The sequence below is a fragment of the Sodiomyces alcalophilus genome (genome assembly GCF_042370955.1).
Source record: "Sodiomyces alcalophilus JCM 7366 unplaced genomic scaffold ACRALscaffold_1, whole genome shotgun sequence".
NCBI classification, from domain to species: Eukaryota; Fungi; Ascomycota; class Sordariomycetes; order Glomerellales; family Plectosphaerellaceae; genus Sodiomyces; species Sodiomyces alcalophilus.
The window spans coordinates 508,625-526,404 of NW_027263532.1; the positions used below are offsets into that span (position 1 = coordinate 508,625).

Below are 17,780 nucleotides of genomic sequence, written 5' to 3' on the forward strand. Positions count from 1 at the left end.
TGCCCCTAATTCATGGGCCATATCCCCTTCCCTATCCTAGACGTGCGAAGTAAGGCAGAAATTATGATTAATAATCAGTTCTTCCTTTCTCTTCAAAAACGGTCGGTCGGTACCTTGGTACCAGAGTAATATTCCAGTGAGTGCACAGAGAAAAGTGGGACTTCACGTGATTAGGGTGGGTTAGCGATAATCCACTTCCCAGCCAATTTCCACCCACAACATTTTGTGACCGTGGTGTTTTTCTCGTGTCGCTCTATTTTCTGGTTTTCCCATACCTCTCCGGATTGATCTCCTCACAACCCACGATCAATCAGTCGTCAAGATGTCTCACCGGAAATTCGAGGCTCCTCGTCACGGCTCTCTGGCCTTCCTGCCGCGGAAGCGGGCTACCCGCCACCGTGGCAAGGTCAAGTCGTAAGTATTTGCCTTTGGCAGAAGTCGCCATGACTTTTCGTTTCCTTGGAATTTTGCTCAGCCGTTGGGCCTCCGAATTGAAGAATATCCGCTAACGCCTCGAGTCGCTGTGCAGCTTCCCCAAGGATGACCCCAAGAAGCCCGTCCACCTGACGGCCGCCATGGGCTACAAGGCCGGTATGACGACCATCGTTCGCGATATGGACCGGCCGGGTGCCAAGTCGCACAAGAAGGAGGTCGTCGAGGCCGTCACAATTATTGATACGCCACCTGTACTTGCAACGCAGCCCGCTTGGCTTTGTGCCTATGGCTAACATCTCTCTAGATGGTCGTTGTCGGTCTTGTTGGCTACATCGAGACTCCCCGCGGTCTGCGGTCGCTCACCACCGTGTGGGCCGAGCATCTTAGCGACGAGCTGCGCCGCCGGTTCTACAAGAACTGGTACAAGAGCAAGAAGAAGGCCTTCACCAAGTACGCCAAGAAGCACTCGGAGAACAACGGCGCGTCCATCACCCGCGAGCTCGAGCGCATCAAGAAGTACTGCACCGTCGTCCGTGTCCTCGCCCACACCCAGATCCGCAAGACCCCTCTCAAGCAGAAGAAGGCCCACCTCATGGAGATCCAGATCAACGGTGGCTCCGTCGCCGACAAGGTCGACCACGGCTACGGTCTCTTCGAGAAGGAGGTGCCCATCGACAACATCTTCGAGCAGGACGAGATGATCGACGTCATTGCCGTCACCAAGGGCCACGGCTTCAACGGCGTTACTGCCCGTTGGGGTACCAAGAAGCTTCCTCGCAAGACTCACAAGGGTCTCCGCAAGGTCGCCTGTATTGGTGCCTGGCACCCTGCCAACGTCAACTGGACCGTCGCCCGTGCTGGTCAGATGGGCTACGTCCACCGTACCTCTGTCAACCACAAGATCTACCGTGTTGGCAAGGGCGATGCCGAGGACAACGCCTCGACTGAGATGGACATTACCAAGAAGAAGATTACTCCGTATGTGACGTCCCTTTCTCCATGTTGTTTCGCGGGAGAGACTTGTTTATCACTAACCGAATGATTCAGTCTTGGTGGCTTCGTCCGCTATGGTGAGATGAACAACGACTTCATCATGGTCAAGGGCTCTGTCCCCGGTGTCAAGAAGCGTGTCATGACCCTGCGCAAGTCCCTCTGGACGCACACCTCCAGGCGGTCCAACGAGAAGATCCAGCTCAAATGGATCGACACGTCGTCCGAGTTCGGACACGGTGTCTTCCAGACCCCCGCGGAGAAGAAGCAATACCAGGGTACGCTCAAGAAGGACCTTGTTGCTGCGTAAAAAAGCCGGCGCATTTGGTTTCCTTGTATCATGGTCATGGGCATTGGTGTCGAGGGTTCTTTCTCGTTACTATCGGGATGGTATGGGAACTTTATAACGGATGACTTGAGAACCCAGAGCCTTAAAATGAATTGGGAGATGATATCCACGATTTGCGTTATTTTATTTCGTCTGTGATTTAAGTACGAATGCTTGACAGCTGTCCTCATAACTGCCACGCATTCCCTGTGATTGAACCGGCTGTATCTTGGTGTTAAGAAAGCCGTCCTCGATGTATGTGTTCATAAAATGTGCCAGCTTGCCTGCTGGTGCTTGAAGGGTGGACACGGAAGATATTTTGTACCCAGATTGGCACGTGACTTTTGAGAGGAAAGAGGAGCTAGGACTGCAAGTGGTTTGCGTCATTGTAGGTCTTTTCCTTGCCGATTGCTATCTTGGTTCTCCCAATTTACATTCTTCCATCTTCCCTGTCATCTTCCCTATCCTACGAAACCGATACATCAGACGAATGAGCTCTTTTCGCAGAGTGACATTGCAATCGATTTCAACCGCCAACTGTATTCGACCAAGCAGCCAGCGAACTGTACTCCACAAGGGAAGCCTTCAATACACCGTACCAACCTTCGTGGCTCCCCAGCGAGCCTGTCTCGATCATTTCTGCTCTAGACGACGCTTCACATCTGCAAGTCCCCCGCAACTACTTCTGCAGGCAACATCGAAGCACGCCATGGCCTCAGACGAAGACTACATGGCCTTTCTGAACAAGGCCAACGAGGACCCCCAAGCGGGGTATCCGAAGCAGGCAGACACGGGCGCTGGCAAGGGATTCAAGGCACAGGATACTGGCGTGGAGGTACCAAAGCCCATCGCGGCCGCACTGGAGAAGGGGGACAAGGTATACGTTTCGGACGCGGATGAGCCGTTCGTCGCCGTGGCACTAAGCTGGGACGAGGGCGGCAAGGGTCTTCCCGACGAGGGTGAGTTCTGGTCCCCTATATCCGGGCCTTACGCGCGTGATCTGGTTGGGTCGGTGTTTCGGACGCTATGCTAACCGACGCGACTGCGTGTTCCCCTTTCAGTCGAGTTTGCGAAGCTGATACAACATCCCGACCCGGAGAAGGCTGGCGTGGAACTCTTGGACCCCATGGAATGGGACTCGAACGGACAGTATCAGGACCTGCTTGAAGCGGTCCGAACGGCTGGGCAGGGGAATGACGTTCGGGTATACCGGGTGCCGAGCAGCGGGGTTAGAGTTGAGTACTGGGTCGTCACCACGGAAGGGAAGGGGTCGGGAGCCAAGCTGGTTGGCGTCAAGGCTCTGGCCGTGGAGAGCTAGATGTTCAGGTGATACCCCGGGCGAGAGAAACAAGTGGGAGATGGTGAGATTGTCCAGACGGTGAAAGAATTGGTAAACTAGTATGGCAAGGGAGATGATTGGAAGCTATTAACACTGTTATGTCTTTTACTCTATGGAGGGGTTATGGACTCTTCCAGTATCCAGAGGACATCTTAGTACGAGGTCGACTGAATCCCCTACTTCGTACGAAGTACATAGGTACCAAGTCCGAGACCTTATCGGTACTTTGGATAAGGTCGGTTCGAGCGGAGACCCCGCTTATCGCCCCACCTGCCGTTATCGGAGCTTCCACAATTGGGTAACCCCCCAGAGACTCATCGCCAGTTTGGACACGGCATCCTCATAACGAGCTGACTCGAACCTCTTCCCAACGCCACACCATCCAGCTCGACCATTCACAAGTCTACAGTCCAACTTGTGAGGCTACTGGAGCATGGCAGGCCCAGTGAGTAGCTCCAGCTAGAGAGGATTTGCAACCTTGTACCGCGGGTCGTGTGTCCAGTGACTGATTTCCGTAAATTCTTGCTCTCCAGCGCGGCGTCGTCCCGTCCCTTGAGACGGTCAGGAGCATTCTCGAAGCGCCTGTGGCGGCTGGCAAGAAGAAGCCCAACCTCGTCCCCGTGTATCGGCAAATCTCGTCCGACCTCATCACGCCCTCCGCAGCCTACCTCAAGGTCTCCGCCCACCATGCCGACTCGGAGTACTCCTTCCTCTTCGAGAGCGCCGCCACCGAGCAAGTAGGCCGGTACAGCTTCGTCGGCGCGGGGCCCCGGAAGGTCCTCGCCACGGGCCCCGGTTTCGGCCCGGAATGCGACCCGTTGCCGGCCCTCGAGGCCGAGCTCTCCCAGTACACGGTCGCCCATGTGCCGGGCCTGCAGCTGCCGCCCATGGCCGGCGGTGCCGTCGGCTATGCCTCGTACGACCTGGTCCGCTACTTTGAGCCCAAGACGGCACGGCCGATGAAGGATGTCCTGGGGATTCCGGAGAGCTTGTTCCTCCTCTTCGACACCATGGTCGCCTTTGACAGGTACATGGGCATCATCAAGGTCATCACGTACCTCCACGTGCCGGAGAACCTCGACGACCTCGACGCGGCCTATCAGCGCGCCAAGGAGACGATCAACAAGCTTGTCGACGTGCTCAATGCGCCCGACATCCCGCTACCGGAACAAGGCCCCATCACGCTGGGCCACGAGTACTCGTCCAACATTGGGCAGAAGGGGTACGAGGCGCACGTGACGACGCTCAAGCAGCACATTGTCAAGGGCGATATTATCCAAGCGGTGCCGTCGCACCGGCTGGCGCGGCCGACGTCGCTCCACCCGTTCAACATTTACCGGCACCTGCGGACGGTCAACCCGTCGCCGTACCTGTTCTACATCAACTGCAAGGATTTCCAGATTGTGGGGGCGTCGCCGGAGCTGCTGGTCAAGTCGGAGGAAGGGCGGATCATCACGCACCCGATCGCGGGCACGGTGAAGCGCGGGCGCACGGCGGAGGAGGACGCGGCGCTGGCGGACGAGCTCCGCAACAGCCTCAAGGACCGGGCTGAGCACGTCATGCTGGTGGACCTGGCGCGCAACGACGTCAACCGCGTGGGCGACCCGCTCTCGGTCCGGGTGGACCGGCTCATGGTGGTGGAGAAGTTCAGCCACGTGCAGCACCTGGTGAGCCAGGTGTCGGGGGTGCTGAGGCCGGGCCAGACGCGGTTCGACGCGTTCCGGAGCATCTTCCCCGCGGGCACGGTCAGTGGTGCGCCCAAGGTCAAGGCCATGGAGCTCATTGCGGAGCTGGAGGGGGAGAAGCGGGGTGTGTATGCGGGTGCGGTGGGGTATTTTGGGTATGGAGGGTTGGATGAGAAGGGCGAGGACGTGGAGGGTGCGATGGATACGTGTATTGCCCTGCGGACCATGATGGTGAAGGACGGCGTGGCGTATTTGCAGGCGGGTGAGTACTGCTTGTTTGGGCTTCCCTTCCTCCCTTTGACTGGTCATTGGTGATTCGCAGCTAACCACAACGCATTATAGGAGGCGGCATCGTCTTTGACTCGGACGAGATGGACGAGTGGGAGGAGACGATGAACAAGTTGGGTGCCAATATCAAGTGCATCACGTCGGCGGAGGAACTATATTATGAGCAACAACAGCAGCAGCAGTAGCAACAAGGGACCATCAGGTCTGATGAATGTTGTCTCTGAGACTTTTGATACCAATTTTTCCCATATTCCAGTACAGGATAGTGTTGACTGACGACAAGATGATGATCAGCGCTCTACTCGCATCGCAGTGTCGTGCCTCCTTCTATACTGCGGTCGGTGTCTTACCATGTAAGACTGCCATCGTCTATGCGTACGAAAGACCGGGAAATCATATGCAAGCTCTGACAATAGACGCTATTTGAGAACAGGAGAAACGACATTGCCCGTCCCTTTTCCGGCTCATCCAGCCCCTGCATCCCGTTCACACCACCAAAAACCCCCATCGACTCGACGGTGGACCACACCCTCCTTACCCAGACCCTGATATGCGCCGAATTGTTGAAGACATGTCTGTTGTTGAATCAAAGCTGTGTAACGCCCCTGAGGTGTAAGACGCTGTATGTCCCGTATGCCGGGAATGGGACAGGACAATGGATGATCCGAAGCTTTGTCCCGTAAAAGCCGTTTCTTATCCTTTGTTTTCCTTTATTGGTTGTTTTGTATTTACTCATTCCTTCTTTGCTTCCAAGGTTGTCGTCAACCCGTCATCAACCCCAGGCGAAACGCGGCAGGAACCCCTCCCGGCCCGCGCACCGTAACGCCCAGTCGATACAGGTGACAAAGCTGACAATGGCCAGGCCCATGCAGACAAAGCACAGCAGTGCCATGACAACGGCCCGTAGGGCGGGGACATGGCCCCGCAGCATCCAGCGCCGGCGCGCTGCGCGAAAGTCGTGCTGTCGATGCGGATCGTTTCCCAGCGCCTTAACGTCCCGGTTGAATACGTCCCATCGCCCCGCCGCGTGCCTGCCGGGGATGCTGCGTCTGAGGGCGGGCTTGGGCGGCGTCGGGGGGTTGACATGCGGTGATCTGAGAGGTACTGGTGGGGGCAGGTATTTCTCCGTGGTGAAGCGCACCATCTTCTTAGGTGGGAGTGGCGTGTTCATGGGAAGAATCTGGCGAGAGGGGCGGGTTTCCTTCTCTCGGGAAGCGTCGCCTATGCTCTGTTGAGTGAGGAGGGAATCCAGGGAGATTGTCGAGTTGTAGTTGAATTCAGGTATGGATGCATGTAAGAACGTTGAGATTCCGGGTAGCGGTCTTGTCTGCTGTGGAGAGAGTTGAGGGACCGAGGCAGAGTTCGTGAAGGTAGATATGAGCCGGGAGCAAGCTCCTCTGAGAGGAAAGCTGGCATGTTGCCCGGGGCGGGAAGGCTGGCAGAGGCTGCGATAGAGTTGCAGTTTCCTCACTGTTTCGCCCGGAAGTCAAAGTACAACGGGTTGAGAGGTTTGGTACCGTCTCGAACCTCAGCCATTGGCGTAGAATAATGTTGAAGACAAGGTCAAGATACATACGGATATATGTTCTCATGTATCAGGTACGGTAAGGTACGTTATGGAATCTTCGACATCAAGGCAGTACTCATTACCTTTGAGGACTACCGAGTCTCGTAACTTTCCCAAGCCATCTAAGCCCATGTGGTACATACGCTTATATACATCACCGAGCCTTGAATTCGGTCCTGCCTGGAGCCGATCCCCTTCATCTAAGCAATACAATATCAGTGTCCTCAGTGTCCTTCTTACCACCCCAATCATAGCCATGCCAAATACACTGCCATTATCCCTAAAAGGCAGGTTGCCCGTCGTCCGAGGGCGAAGGTACCCCTGAATTAGCCACATGTCAAAAAGAGGCTGAGCCTAAACTCCAGTTTCCGTGTGCCGAGCAATGAGTGCTCCCAGTATCCCATGCATGAGCCGGTGGTGCAGACCCAAAACGCCCGTCAGGAAAAAAAAAAGAAAAAAAAAGAAAAAAAAAAGAAAAGAAAAGAAAGAAAAGGAAAATGACTCTTGCCGCTCCCTTCCCCAGTCCCTCTGGGAAACATCTATTCTCAGTCAAGACAACAGGGGGTATCAGAATGTTATTACAAAAGGCAAACGAATTTGAAATGAGAAGGGGGAAGAAGAAGGAGAGATTTATCCTAAGCCGTCGATTGCCGCTTGGTGCAATGGCCTCTCTTGTTTTCTTTCCCCTCGGCCGTGTGCGAACTTCACATCCATATGACAAAGATGAGAAGAACGACACCTAGCCCGCCCGCCATGCCGATGATGTGCGTGCTACCGGAAGCAGACGGCCAAGTCCCCGCGAGCTTCTTCTTGCTCGGGTTCGTCGCTGTCATGTTTTCTGCCACAACGGCACTCGCATGAGTCGCGGGCTTCGAAGGCGCTCGTGATCGCGAGGCGCCGTCGGGTTCCCGGTCGGGAAGGAGACCCTGCATGTCCGGCTGGAGCTTTGTGTCGGGCGGTGAGTTACTGATAAGCACGGCGCCATGAGGGAAGACGCCTGGGCCCTGGGCTTTGGTGTCTGGTGCGACTAGCTGAACCACCGGAGCCAGGGTCTCGCGCTGGGGCGGCAGTGCGACCGGTTCTGCTATGCTCTGGGGCTGTGGTTGCGCGTGCGCCGAGGCGGGAGGGTCGGGCTTGCCGCAGATGAGGGTGACTTTGGCGCAGTCATCCAGCTGTGTCTTGTTACAGTAATTCGTGGTCTGTATTTTCGGTTAGTGTTTAATGTATAACTCGTGGCGAAGAAGGGGAGATTCGGAAATAGATAAAAGAAAATCAGAAAAAAAAAAGAAGAAAAGAAAAGAAAAGAAAAACTCACAATGGCTTGCGCCTCGACCTCGTCCAAGGCAAATACATTGCAAATGGCTGCATCTTCGGAAAAGACCAAAAAAGCGGCAGCATTGGGCCCAAGCCCGAAAGAGGCCGTCACGGCGTCGCCATCGTACATCTCGGCGAAAACGGGAGGCGGTTGGCCTGGAGGTCCCAGCGACAAGCTCATCGCGTCAAGGTTGGCCGTCGGCGAACAAGGAGACTGGCGCGGGCCAAACTGGCCGGCCTTGAGCTGACAAGTGACACCAACTTCGGGGATCACCTGCCCTGATTGGTGTGAGCTGCCACCGGCCTCTCCAACGGCCGCGAGGGACGCAGCTAAGAGCGCAGAAACGAGGAACGGGTAGCGCATGGTGCAGAACCGCCCCGAACCACGTTGAATTGGATCGCTGAGGAGAAAAGGGGGAAGAAAAGAACGCTCGATAGCGAGATGAGCTTGGGTGGCCACCTGCTTTTTGGCGATGCGCCAGCGTTGGGCGAGGTGGCTGGCCCGGTTTAGACGTAAGGAGCAGAAAAAAGTTAGGCGAGGTCAGGGGAAAGCATAATCAAGCCGCAGGGTGGAAGTTGCAGTTGCGGTTGCGGTTGCAGTATCCGGAAAGCTGAGACGGTGATAGCCTCGAGCGAGTGAACATGGGCAGAAAAGGATCGTTCTGGAAAGAAAGTCGATGGGGTGATTGGCCTGCTCGTGGTGGTGATCGTTTCGTTTGCTCGAGCGAATCGTGATGGCCTGATCCTTTTCCGGCGATGTGCCTCTGGTAATTGGAACAGCACAGCGTTGCGACAGACAGGACCGGAAACCTCTGCTCATTCGTCGGCAGTCCAGGTGGTGTACGAATAGGCTGGCGAAATCTTTTTTCCTATAGATAGTATGAAGCGCGGTGGGTTCGTTGGATTCGTATGGCGCGTTCGTAGTACCGCGTAGATTGATTGAGGAAGACGGCGAAGAATTAGACCGCAAAACGTTCTTCTCCTGGCCTTGCAAGTTTAGGCTGTGATGAATAGATTGTCCGCAGGCTATGGTTGTTGGCGACGTTGAAAAGGTGGATGGTGGGGGTCAGCTGTTTTTCTGTTTCCGAGTGGAGCGGGCGGTGATGTCGGTAATAAGCTTCACGGAGCAGGGGGGAAGGGGGAAGAAGCTTAATTTTAAAATTAAAACGAACCTGGAATGGAGGTGATAGATGGGCCTGGGCCTCAGGTCGTCCAATTGACGCGAATATAAAGTACGTCGTTGTAATGATCGATCTCCAAGTGTACCTAATCTCCTACCGGTGCTGAATGTGACGATCTTGTTCCTATCTGGATTTGATGTCCACGCGTCCATTTGGAGTGGATCAGGATAATTGTGTGACATATTCAAGGTGTACCCTAGTGTACAAATCCATCTGCAAGCAGCGACTTGTGACGTTGACGCCAAGTACGAGTAGTGCAGCTAATGCACTCGATAATGAATAATGTAAACGAACGTGGGTACAAATACGTTGTATTCGTACTGTGCTCTGAATGATTAGTATTCATAGACGTATACAGTAACACTACAGAACGATACTGTGCTATATCTGTACGAATGTTACGGTACGTAGGTACGTACGGTCGACAAAATGCACTCCATATATCCGCACGGTCCGGGTACTCGATTCCTACTCCGATATGCCTACATCTTACCGATAGAACATCCAGTTGGCAACCCAACGTCAAGGACCGTACCAAGGTGAGGGTCGGCGCACCACAGCAAGAACCAAGGCACTATAGAGTGTCATTGACATCATTCCACCGCCGCTTTCCCCTTTCCATTACTCGGCGATTGACATTATTTCCTTCATTCAATGCTCCTGGTCCGAGTAGTAAAGCCTACATTGGCGTTGTGAGAACCACCATTCAAATCTCCCATGCCAAGGAACGTTCATCCAGGATAACAGGTCGGAGTCGGGGTTATCCAAGCGTTGCAGGGCTACCTGCGCGACGTATGGGAGCCGTCTCTTGGTCTTGCCCAAGCCTATGTGCAGTGTCCGCGAGGGGTCTACCGTCAAGGTATCAAATGCCCAGTCCATGCGGTACTGCCCCACGCAGGCTCGACGACCGTTCCCATAGCGCAGAATCATGCCGATGATGGGCTGGTGATCGGCGGCTTTGTTGATGCAGCATGTTATTCCCACGACATGCTCCAATCGGCAGTTGGTGTAATACCATGGTTCGTTGTATTGCGTATATGGCGGTGGTGTCGACGGCATGAGAGAGGGGGGGTATTGACTTCGATGATGCTGGGCTTGCCCCAAGGACATGTTCGTCTCGGCAGTCCTAGCATCCACTCCTAGGTATTTGATCCGCTTAGCGTCAGAGAGACGATCCCAGTCGTTGAAATATATTGGCGACAGATCGTCTGTTGTCGCGTAAACACGGTTAAACCGAAGCGAAACCTTGGGATGCAGATAATAGCTCCCGAAGATGACTGCTCGTTCGTGGCTGGTGATTAACTGTGCGCATATCGTTAACCTTAATCCTCGGTGTAAACAGTTCCGTACCTCACCATCAATGATATGAGCATAGATTCGGGGGATCTGATGGCCCAAATCTCCGTCAGGCGCTCGTCTGGGTCGACGGGCATATACACCCACAGCATAGAGCTGGTGATGCTGTCCATATCCCTGTAGAATCCTGTACTGGTACCAGGGCTGTGTGTATACAACTTGGCTATACTCAGCCCAAGTATGGCGGCCGAGCAGCCGTCTACCGTCGGCCTGTTACAATCAAACGAATTCATCCGCAGGTTGTCAGGTGCCGCCTCAGCCGTGTCATACGTATCTAGGTCGATGAGTTTGCAGTCTAACCCCGGCATCGGCCAGCCCTGTCCCAGAACTGTGCTGTTCGTTGTCGACAGGGGTTCCGTAGAATCCAGGAGCCGTCTGACTTTTAACCCCTTCAGCGATGCGAGGATTAGATTGTATAGTAGGAAGCAGAGGAAGCAGAGCAGAGGGTGCATCTCACGTCGGATCTTGCCATTACGCGCAGAATACCTCCATCTCGAGCTAGTCTCGTCCACCACACTCCGCAGCCAAGTGACTGTAGAGAGTCGTGGCAGGGCAAAGCAAAGCGAATGCACCTGATACCACGGTGATCATATGCGGCGTGGATCTGCTGGACGCCTTGGCCTTGCCGAGCATGAAAGACCCGCACCCTCTTCTCGTCCGGGCTGGGCGCGTTGTGCAAAGACCAAAGGTACGCTACGCCCTCAAGTCTCCTATATGTCGCGTAAACATCTTGAGAAAGGTCGACCATAAAATCAAACGGCTGGACATGTCGCGCAAGTTGCTGATACATGACGATGGAGCATTCACGAACGAGATATCCGGCAATCACATGACAGAGCTCAGCGGGCATTTTGCAAAGCAAACCGAGTTTCAGTTTGACTGCCAACGCGTCCTTGATGTGACCTTGCCTTTGACGTTCGAAGGAAATGGGCGGATTGAAATCATATTCGGTCGCGGCGAGAAGCGTCGGAGATACTGGGAGGGGGTTAAAGGAATGGCATCCGACGTGAAAGCAGTGTACTCGGTGATTACTTATGATGCAGTCACGTCGGCAACACATGTGGAAATCAATCCCAGTCTCCCCTTGGAATCTCTCATTCTGATAAAAGGGGAATGACTCGGATACACGACCATCTTCTAGGACTGGGTGCATGGCAGCAGGGGTGAGCGCGTCTTCAGGCCAGAAGGGCTGTAGGGAGCATACCTGCGAGCACCGATTCTCTATCTTCAAACTGAAATTGACATAGCCTGCAACGGGGCTGATCAATGCAGTATTCCTGGGTATCGTCTTCGGATGTTTCTGATCCCAGGTGAACCGGAGTTGTCGCTGACACCATGGCTGCTTAGATGCCTCCGTGATGGTCGGTTGAAGAGAACAGGGTCGCGTAACGAGAGGATAGGAGACAATATCAAGACATTATTCTCGGACAATAAAGAGTGGGGATATGACGCCAGCGCTTAGTTCCCGACACTAATCGTGACTAGCGGTATCCCGCATCCCCATGCGCGGTATCTTCCAAAGCTAGCCTCATATAGGCGAGATGTGCTCGAAGTCTCCTATACCCAAATCTCGGAATGCTTCAAGTTGCAGATTCACAGCTGTTTTGAACTTGATTGCATCAATGTCGAATTATAAATTCTCATGTCCTTCCCTTGTCCGAAGCCGGCAGCCTTATTTACCCACACGTGTACTAAAGAAAAGAATTCCTCTAATATGACAGTAATACCAAACCTTTTCATCTTACAAGCTGCAGTGCTAATGTACGGCCAAGACCAAATAAGGTACATGGACTTTCGTACTTCACGGGCGGGGAACCCTGGAAGTACACAAAGCTGAACCGCACTCTCTCAACCCTCGTCGTCCATCTCAACTCCGACATCGTCGGTATGGCCCTCAACGCCAACACCCTACTAGTCCCCGACGAGCCCACGGCGCCAGAGGGTGCCTGGCTCTCCCCCGCTCGGGGTCCGTACCCCGCCGGCGCGCCTCTTATTAGGCCCACACCGGATACTAATGCCGATTCGTCCACGGCCTATGATGAGGACGAATTCGTCGCGCTATGGCATCAGATCTACCGAATCTTCTTGAGACTCAGCTATCTGAAAGAGGAGGACGTCGTCTTCCCCCCGGAGGATACAGGGAGACATGCAGATATCAAGCAGGATCGCCTCCGCCGCGAATTCAACATGAGTGACCGCGCCATCTCCCTCCTCGAGCGCCTGCCATACCCAACCAAGGGTGCCGGGGGATACGACGGCGTCATGTTCGCCCCGTTTGGAATGGTCTTCAACTATCTCCATGCGGACGAGTATACTCTACGGACCTGTCGCGACCCCCATTACCAGAACCAACTAGCAAACGGCCGGGATGACCCTTCGCCGGACTACCTTTATCCCGACGACGTGGCCCTGCTGACGCCCTTCGAGTCGGACGGCATGTGTTGGATCCTCGATACTAAGACGAGTTAGTTGGACTTCCATCGTAGTATCTCTCTAAAACTAACCGACTTTTCGAACCCTACAGATGCTATCCGTACACTACAGGACATGGTCGAATACAATTCCCGGGCCATACCCGACGACTTTATAGACGAGCGGCCTGATAATCAGGACCACTACCGTAACTGGCCGGGCTTCGACGCGACCTTTCTTCTGAAGCGATACATCCGGGACCTCTGGAGCCTAAAGTTCGTCCCCTTGGATAATGGTCAATATATCACGGATACGAGTTTTGTCAGTCCAGTCCCTCCCCGTTACTATAGTAATGCCGCCCTGTCGACTAACCCCGGTTCTTCTCCTTTAGAGCATCGAGAGCCTGCTTATTGCGCGCAAATTACAGACAGAGTACGGCTGGCCAGATGACTTCCGAGCTGACGCTTGGAGACTGGATGCCGACCGCGTTCGCCATGCTGCCGCTGAGAAATCTGATCAAGTGACGCAAGGTCGAGGCGGTATGGATAAACAGTCTATTGAACGCTGGAAGACGCACCCCGAAGAGATGCCCGAATTAGTTGTGCCGGACTCCGATGTTCATTGAGCGAAGGGCATGGAGACGTCTGGGTGGCTGGTACGTGTATGAGAAAAGACAATACATGAGTCTGACCTGCCCTCGTCGAGGCCCAGTTCCGCCATCTCGTCTCTGCAATCGGATGATAAGCAGGGGAGGATACCAAGATGCTTCAGCAGTTCCTCTCTCGCCTGCCACGACCCAAAGCCGTCCTGTCCCGAGAACCGGATCTCAACGTCGACAATTCGCCGCTGGGGGAGTATGTAGCCATCCGTCACTGACTGGGGCGGATCGCTTCTGCAGTCGCCGCGATATTCCAACCCCGTCACCACCCGATTCAGGTACCACGGATCTCTGGTCTAGCCTCTTCGAGTGGCTCGAGAACAATTCGTTCATCAGAGAGTGCGACTTTAGACAAACGAAGGATATCTGCGACCGTGGGATTAATGTAAATACGACTTGAAAAGAGTGGTGAAGATGTATGTAGTTAAATTCTTAGTGAGTCTGGAAGATGATGGTTAGTAACTTGGCTGAAAGGGTCTAACTTATGCCCTCGGCCGAGTAAGACGTTGCCCGCGGCCGGTACTCGGCCGATGTATCTGACAAACTTCGGGGAGTGGGGCCGAATTGACGCCTACCGGGGTCCGACCCAACAGCGACGCTCAATTGAGCGCTTGGATCAGTCTCTCGGTTTCGGCGACGGATTGACCGACGGCATGTACTGGGAGTGGATTGACACCAAGGCCAAGCGCCTCTTCCTAATTCTCGTCGACCTGCATATCCCGGGTCAGATATTCCATCATCGACAATTCCTGGGACGATCATGATCTTCCCATCGCCGAGGACCAGGTGGGGCGTCTGGCGTTGACGGCTGTCGGGGATGAGAAGATGGAAGATGGACAGGAAGTCTTTCCGCGACAGTTCCACTATACCGTGAAGCCGCTCCAGAAAGGAGAACACTTTTCATCCATGTCCACCACGGCGTCGGCTTCGTCCTGTTCACCCCGGCGATGGACTTGACCCTCAAGTCGTTCCTCCACGCCGTCGAGGTCCAAGAACTTTCCCAAGACAGACCGGCGACATATAAGGAGGCGACCAAGAAAGACAGAGCGTCCGACAAGAATGTTGCGACTGTGTTCCGCGGTGTGGTGCCGATACTCCACGGCGTCGCTCTGGCCAACCCGGACGAGGTCCAGCTGCGCGTCTACCAGATCCTAACGCACTACTGCGGCCTCAAAGAACCGCACTGCGTGCATCGGTGGGGTGGGACCGGTTAGTGATAAGTAGTAGGTGATGTGATAGTAGCCAGGGAGAACTGGTCAGGTAGGCGAGCAGGTCATGGTGTTGACCTCCCTCTACGTACGAAGTAACTAGGTACCGGTTCTCAGTACGTTGAATTCTCGTTGACTTTGAGGTCAGGTGTTTGAGGTCAGGTGTTTGAGGTCAGGTGACATCCGGATTGATGACTAATACCCGCCAATGAGAAACGGTCATGGCTCTTCACGTCGCATGACGGGATCCACCGCAACTTCGGACAACGACCTCCATTTGCATCATCCCTGAAGCCAACCCACTCTTTCCAACAATCTGGCCTCCAAGCACGTCCCCAAAAGAAGCAGCAAGCAAGAACGCACGCGAACAAGAACACACACGAGTCGGACCCTCGAGCCATGCCCGGACGTTGAGAGTTCGGCGAGCTTTCTGGCATCTTCACGCGGGAAACGGTCGTTTTTCCCCTTCGATGTATCTCTCGGAACAGCCGTCCACAGCGCTCACTTCCCACCCAGCGGTCCCAGCCCATCCATAGCCATGCCTTCGTCCCGGTCTCTCGGGGCGCCGCTCATGGCAGACCGGCAGGACCGGGATCACGACAAGAACCGTCACCGCGAGGCGGGCGACGACTCTGCCGCCCTACTTCAGCAGGAGGATTACTATGCCGACGACGCCGATGGTGGCGAGGCCGGCGTCCGCGGGCTGGACCTTGCCGATTTACCCAAGCCGGGCCAGTCTGCTTCCCAGGTTGGGGTTTTCGTGTGGTTGCTTACCGTGGCTGCATGTATCAGCGGCCTGCTTTTCGGATGTATGTTTTTTCCGTCCCTTCCTTTTCATGTTTCCTTAGACTGACATGCTTTGTACAGACGACACGGGCGTCATCTCCGCAGCGCTCGTTTCCATCGACACGTCCCTCTCCGACCGCGAACTCACGTCGTTCGACAAGTCCATCATCACGTCCAGCACGGCGCTCTTCGCCCTCATCGTCTCTCCCTTCTCGTCCATCGTCGCCGACGCCCTCGGCCGCCGCCGCGTCCTCATCCTGGCCGACTTTCTCTTCATCTTCGGCGCCCTGCTCCAGTCGGCCGCCCACACAGTCACGTCCATGGTGGTGGGCCGTGCCGTCATCGGCGCCGCCGTGGGGGCCGCCAGCTTCGTGGTGCCGCTGTACCTGGCGGAGCTGGCGCCGGCGTCGCACCGCGGTCGCGTCGTGACCATGAACGTGCTCTCCATCACCCTGGGCCAGGTGGTCGCCTACGTTGCCGGCTGGGCGCTCTCCGTGTGGGGGGACCGCGCGTCGGCGTGGCGCTACATGGTCGGCCTCGGGGCGCTGCCAGCGGTCCTGCAGCTCATGGTGGTGATGTATATGCCCGAGACGCCGCGGTGGCTGGTCATGGTGGGACGGTCGGCGATGGCGAAGCGGGTGGTCGCGCAGGTGGCGGGCGGTAGTGGTAGCGCGGGAGGGGCGGCTGCTGCGGCGGCGGTGGTGCGGGAGATTGAAGAGGAGATTCGCGACGAACGCGAGGTGATGCGCCGCGAGGGTTCGCCGCGGCTTGAGTGGTGGGGCGGCTGGCGGGAGCTGGTGACGGTCAAGCGGAACCGGCGCGCCCTTATCATCGCGTGCTTGTTGCAGGGGTTGCAGCAGCTGTGCGGGTTCAACTCGCTCATGTACTATTCGGCGACCATCTTCTCGCTCGTCGGGTTCCGGACGCCTACCATGACGGCCATGACGGTGGCGGTGACTAATTTCCTTTTTACGGTGGTGGCGCTCTTCCTCATCGACCGCATCGGCAGGCGACGCATCTTGCTCTACTCTTTACCTTTTATGATTGGCGGACTGGTGCTTTCTGCGTACGGTTTTTCGTTTATCAATTTGGGAGCCGAAACATCACCTACTGCGACTGGAGATTCTGTGGTCGTTGGGCCGACGCCGGGACCAGGACTACGATCAGAGCCGGATGCGGGAGAAGGCGGCCAAGGGGGAGGAGCAGAAGGGACGGAGGGTGCGGCGGTGATCATTCTGGTCAGCATCATGGTGTACGTGGCGTCGTACGCGCTGGGCCTGGGTAACGTGCCGTGGATGCAGAGCGAGTTGTTCCCGCTGGCGGTGCGGTCGATTGGCAGCGGGGTGGCGACGGCGACGAACTGGGGCGCCAACTTTGTTGTCGGGTTGACGTTTCTTCCTCTGATGGACCTCCTGAGCCCGACGTGGACCTTTATGCTGTATGCCGTCATCTGCGTGGTGGGATACTTGCTCGTGTGGCAGATTTACCCGGAGACGGCCGGGTTGAGCTTGGAGGAGGCGACGACGCTCCTGGAGAATGGATGGGGGTTTGAGCGATGAATCCCTCGAATAGGCGGCATAGAAGGGGAGGCGTATAGTTACAGCATGGGTATGGGCGGCTGTAAGTCGTCGGTTTAGTATCTTCTCTCTCGGTTATGATTCAATGAATTTCTGCTACATCCACATGGAATGAAGGACCTGTACATATATATCGTCAGTCTAATCTGGTGGTATGTGAGAAAGGCCCCGAGAAAGGCCGCGAGTCTGACTTGTCGCGGCCAAAGCAGAACGGGACAATTTGACGACGCGATGCGATGCCCGTTTGCGTAATGTGGGAGGTGACGGGACGGGTACGTACTGTGCAGTCTGACCATGACTAATCAAGAGAAGACGAGGGACCATGCACATGCAGCATGACATCATTGTGCCGCTGCCATGGTCGCCTTTCGGCAAATTTCTGCCACAGTCCATTCCCATTGATTAAAGATTAAACGTTTATGCACCTTGTTATGCAAGCCAAAGACGCGTTGTTGACTGATTGATAAGTAATAATTTAGTATAGCCATTTGCCGAAACCAGAGGAATATCATATTTGGTGGGTCTCGACCGAGGGTAGTCGCACACAGTGTACGTGGTATCCATCCGGATCGAGCTCCGTTGATTGCCGGTTAAAAAGAGGGAAAAAAAAAAAACACAAGGTTGCACTGATACTGCGTCGCATCGGCGAGAGAAAA

At 55.2% G+C, this 17,780-nt stretch overlaps 8 protein-coding genes across 8 annotated transcripts; 5 read left to right on the top strand and 3 right to left on the bottom strand.

The window, feature by feature from the left end:
• Nucleotides 1-231: 231 nt before the first annotated feature.
• ACRALDRAFT_1060515 (60S ribosomal protein uL3) lies at nt 232-1,944 on the top strand. Its single transcript, XM_071016245.1, has 4 exons — nt 232-414; nt 530-686; nt 740-1,413; nt 1,483-1,944. The coding sequence occupies exons 1-4, from the start codon at nt 323-325 to the stop codon at nt 1,733-1,735; spliced, it is 1,176 nt and encodes a 391-aa protein (XP_070878456.1). The 5' UTR covers nt 232-322; the 3' UTR covers nt 1,736-1,944.
• A 170-nt stretch (nt 1,945-2,114) lies between these two features.
• ACRALDRAFT_1060514 (uncharacterized protein) lies at nt 2,115-3,356 on the top strand. The gene is made up of 2 exons (XM_071016244.1): nt 2,115-2,712; nt 2,815-3,356. The coding sequence occupies exons 1-2, from the start codon at nt 2,463-2,465 to the stop codon at nt 3,069-3,071; spliced, it is 507 nt and encodes a 168-aa protein (XP_070878457.1). The 5' UTR covers nt 2,115-2,462; the 3' UTR covers nt 3,072-3,356.
• Nucleotides 3,357-3,405: 49 nt separating this feature from the next.
• On the top strand, nt 3,406-5,413 carry ACRALDRAFT_1039404 (uncharacterized protein). Its single transcript, XM_071015135.1, has 3 exons — nt 3,406-3,537; nt 3,626-5,039; nt 5,120-5,413. The coding sequence occupies exons 1-3, from the start codon at nt 3,526-3,528 to the stop codon at nt 5,248-5,250; spliced, it is 1,557 nt and encodes a 518-aa protein (XP_070878458.1). The 5' UTR covers nt 3,406-3,525; the 3' UTR covers nt 5,251-5,413.
• Nucleotides 5,414-5,837: 424 nt separating this feature from the next.
• On the bottom strand, nt 5,838-6,601 carry ACRALDRAFT_206414 (uncharacterized protein; the record flags this gene model as incomplete). Its single annotated transcript, XM_071022029.1, has 2 exons — nt 5,838-6,510; nt 6,537-6,601. The coding sequence occupies 2 exons, from the start codon at nt 6,599-6,601 to the stop codon at nt 5,838-5,840; spliced, it is 738 nt and encodes a 245-aa protein (XP_070878459.1).
• On the bottom strand, nt 6,579-7,081 carry ACRALDRAFT_1060511 (uncharacterized protein). The gene has a single exon (XM_071016243.1). The coding sequence runs from the start codon at nt 6,966-6,968 to the stop codon at nt 6,654-6,656; it is 315 nt and encodes a 104-aa protein (XP_070878460.1). The 5' UTR covers nt 6,969-7,081; the 3' UTR covers nt 6,579-6,653.
• Nucleotides 7,082-7,323: 242 nt separating this feature from the next.
• ACRALDRAFT_1079440 (uncharacterized protein) lies at nt 7,324-9,045 on the bottom strand. The gene is made up of 2 exons (XM_071018904.1): nt 7,948-9,045; nt 7,324-7,831 (listed from the first exon to the last, which is right to left on the bottom strand). The coding sequence occupies exons 1-2, from the start codon at nt 8,308-8,310 to the stop codon at nt 7,337-7,339; spliced, it is 858 nt and encodes a 285-aa protein (XP_070878461.1). The 5' UTR covers nt 8,311-9,045; the 3' UTR covers nt 7,324-7,336.
• Nucleotides 9,046-12,370: 3,325 nt separating this feature from the next.
• Nucleotides 12,371-13,520, top strand: ACRALDRAFT_2038303 (uncharacterized protein; the record flags this gene model as incomplete). The annotated part of the gene is made up of 3 exons (XM_071020864.1): nt 12,371-12,947; nt 13,008-13,216; nt 13,287-13,520. The coding sequence occupies 3 exons, from the start codon at nt 12,371-12,373 to the stop codon at nt 13,518-13,520; spliced, it is 1,020 nt and encodes a 339-aa protein (XP_070878462.1).
• A 1,528-nt stretch (nt 13,521-15,048) lies between these two features.
• On the top strand, nt 15,049-17,250 carry ACRALDRAFT_1074265 (uncharacterized protein). Its single transcript, XM_071018223.1, has 2 exons — nt 15,049-15,570; nt 15,629-17,250. Exons 1-2 carry the CDS (start codon nt 15,300-15,302, stop codon nt 17,104-17,106), a joined length of 1,749 nt encoding a protein of 582 aa, XP_070878463.1. The 5' UTR covers nt 15,049-15,299; the 3' UTR covers nt 17,107-17,250.
• The last annotated feature ends 530 nt before the right edge of the window (nt 17,251-17,780 follow it).

Excerpts from the sequence above, each read along its gene's own strand:
- ACRALDRAFT_1039404 (XM_071015135.1), top strand. Across the intron at positions 5,040-5,119 it reads CGTGGCGTATTTGCAGGCGG|GAGGCGGCATCGTCTTTGAC; the intron begins GTGAGTACTGCT and ends AACGCATTATAG.
- ACRALDRAFT_1060514 (XM_071016244.1), top strand. The coding sequence starts at position 2,463 with ATGGCCTCAGACGAAGACTACATGGCCTTTCTGAACAAGGCCAACGAG. Across the intron at positions 2,713-2,814 it reads CAAGGGTCTTCCCGACGAGG|TCGAGTTTGCGAAGCTGATA; the intron begins GTGAGTTCTGGT and ends TTCCCCTTTCAG.
- ACRALDRAFT_1079440 (XM_071018904.1), bottom strand. The coding sequence starts at position 8,310 with ATGCGCTACCCGTTCCTCGTTTCTGCGCTCTTAGCTGCGTCCCTCGCG. Across the intron at positions 7,832-7,947 it reads AGGTCGAGGCGCAAGCCATT|ACCACGAATTACTGTAACAA; the intron begins GTGAGTTTTTCT and ends CCGAAAATACAG.
- ACRALDRAFT_1060515 (XM_071016245.1), top strand. The coding sequence starts at position 323 with ATGTCTCACCGGAAATTCGAGGCTCCTCGTCACGGCTCTCTGGCCTTC. Across the intron at positions 687-739 it reads CAATTATTGATACGCCACCT|ATGGTCGTTGTCGGTCTTGT; the intron begins GTACTTGCAACG and ends ACATCTCTCTAG. Across the intron at positions 1,414-1,482 it reads ACCAAGAAGAAGATTACTCC|TCTTGGTGGCTTCGTCCGCT; the intron begins GTATGTGACGTC and ends CGAATGATTCAG.
- ACRALDRAFT_1060511 (XM_071016243.1), bottom strand. The coding sequence starts at position 6,968 with ATGTGGCTAATTCAGGGGTACCTTCGCCCTCGGACGACGGGCAACCTG.
- ACRALDRAFT_1074265 (XM_071018223.1), top strand. The coding sequence starts at position 15,300 with ATGCCTTCGTCCCGGTCTCTCGGGGCGCCGCTCATGGCAGACCGGCAG. Across the intron at positions 15,571-15,628 it reads CAGCGGCCTGCTTTTCGGAT|ACGACACGGGCGTCATCTCC; the intron begins GTATGTTTTTTC and ends TGCTTTGTACAG.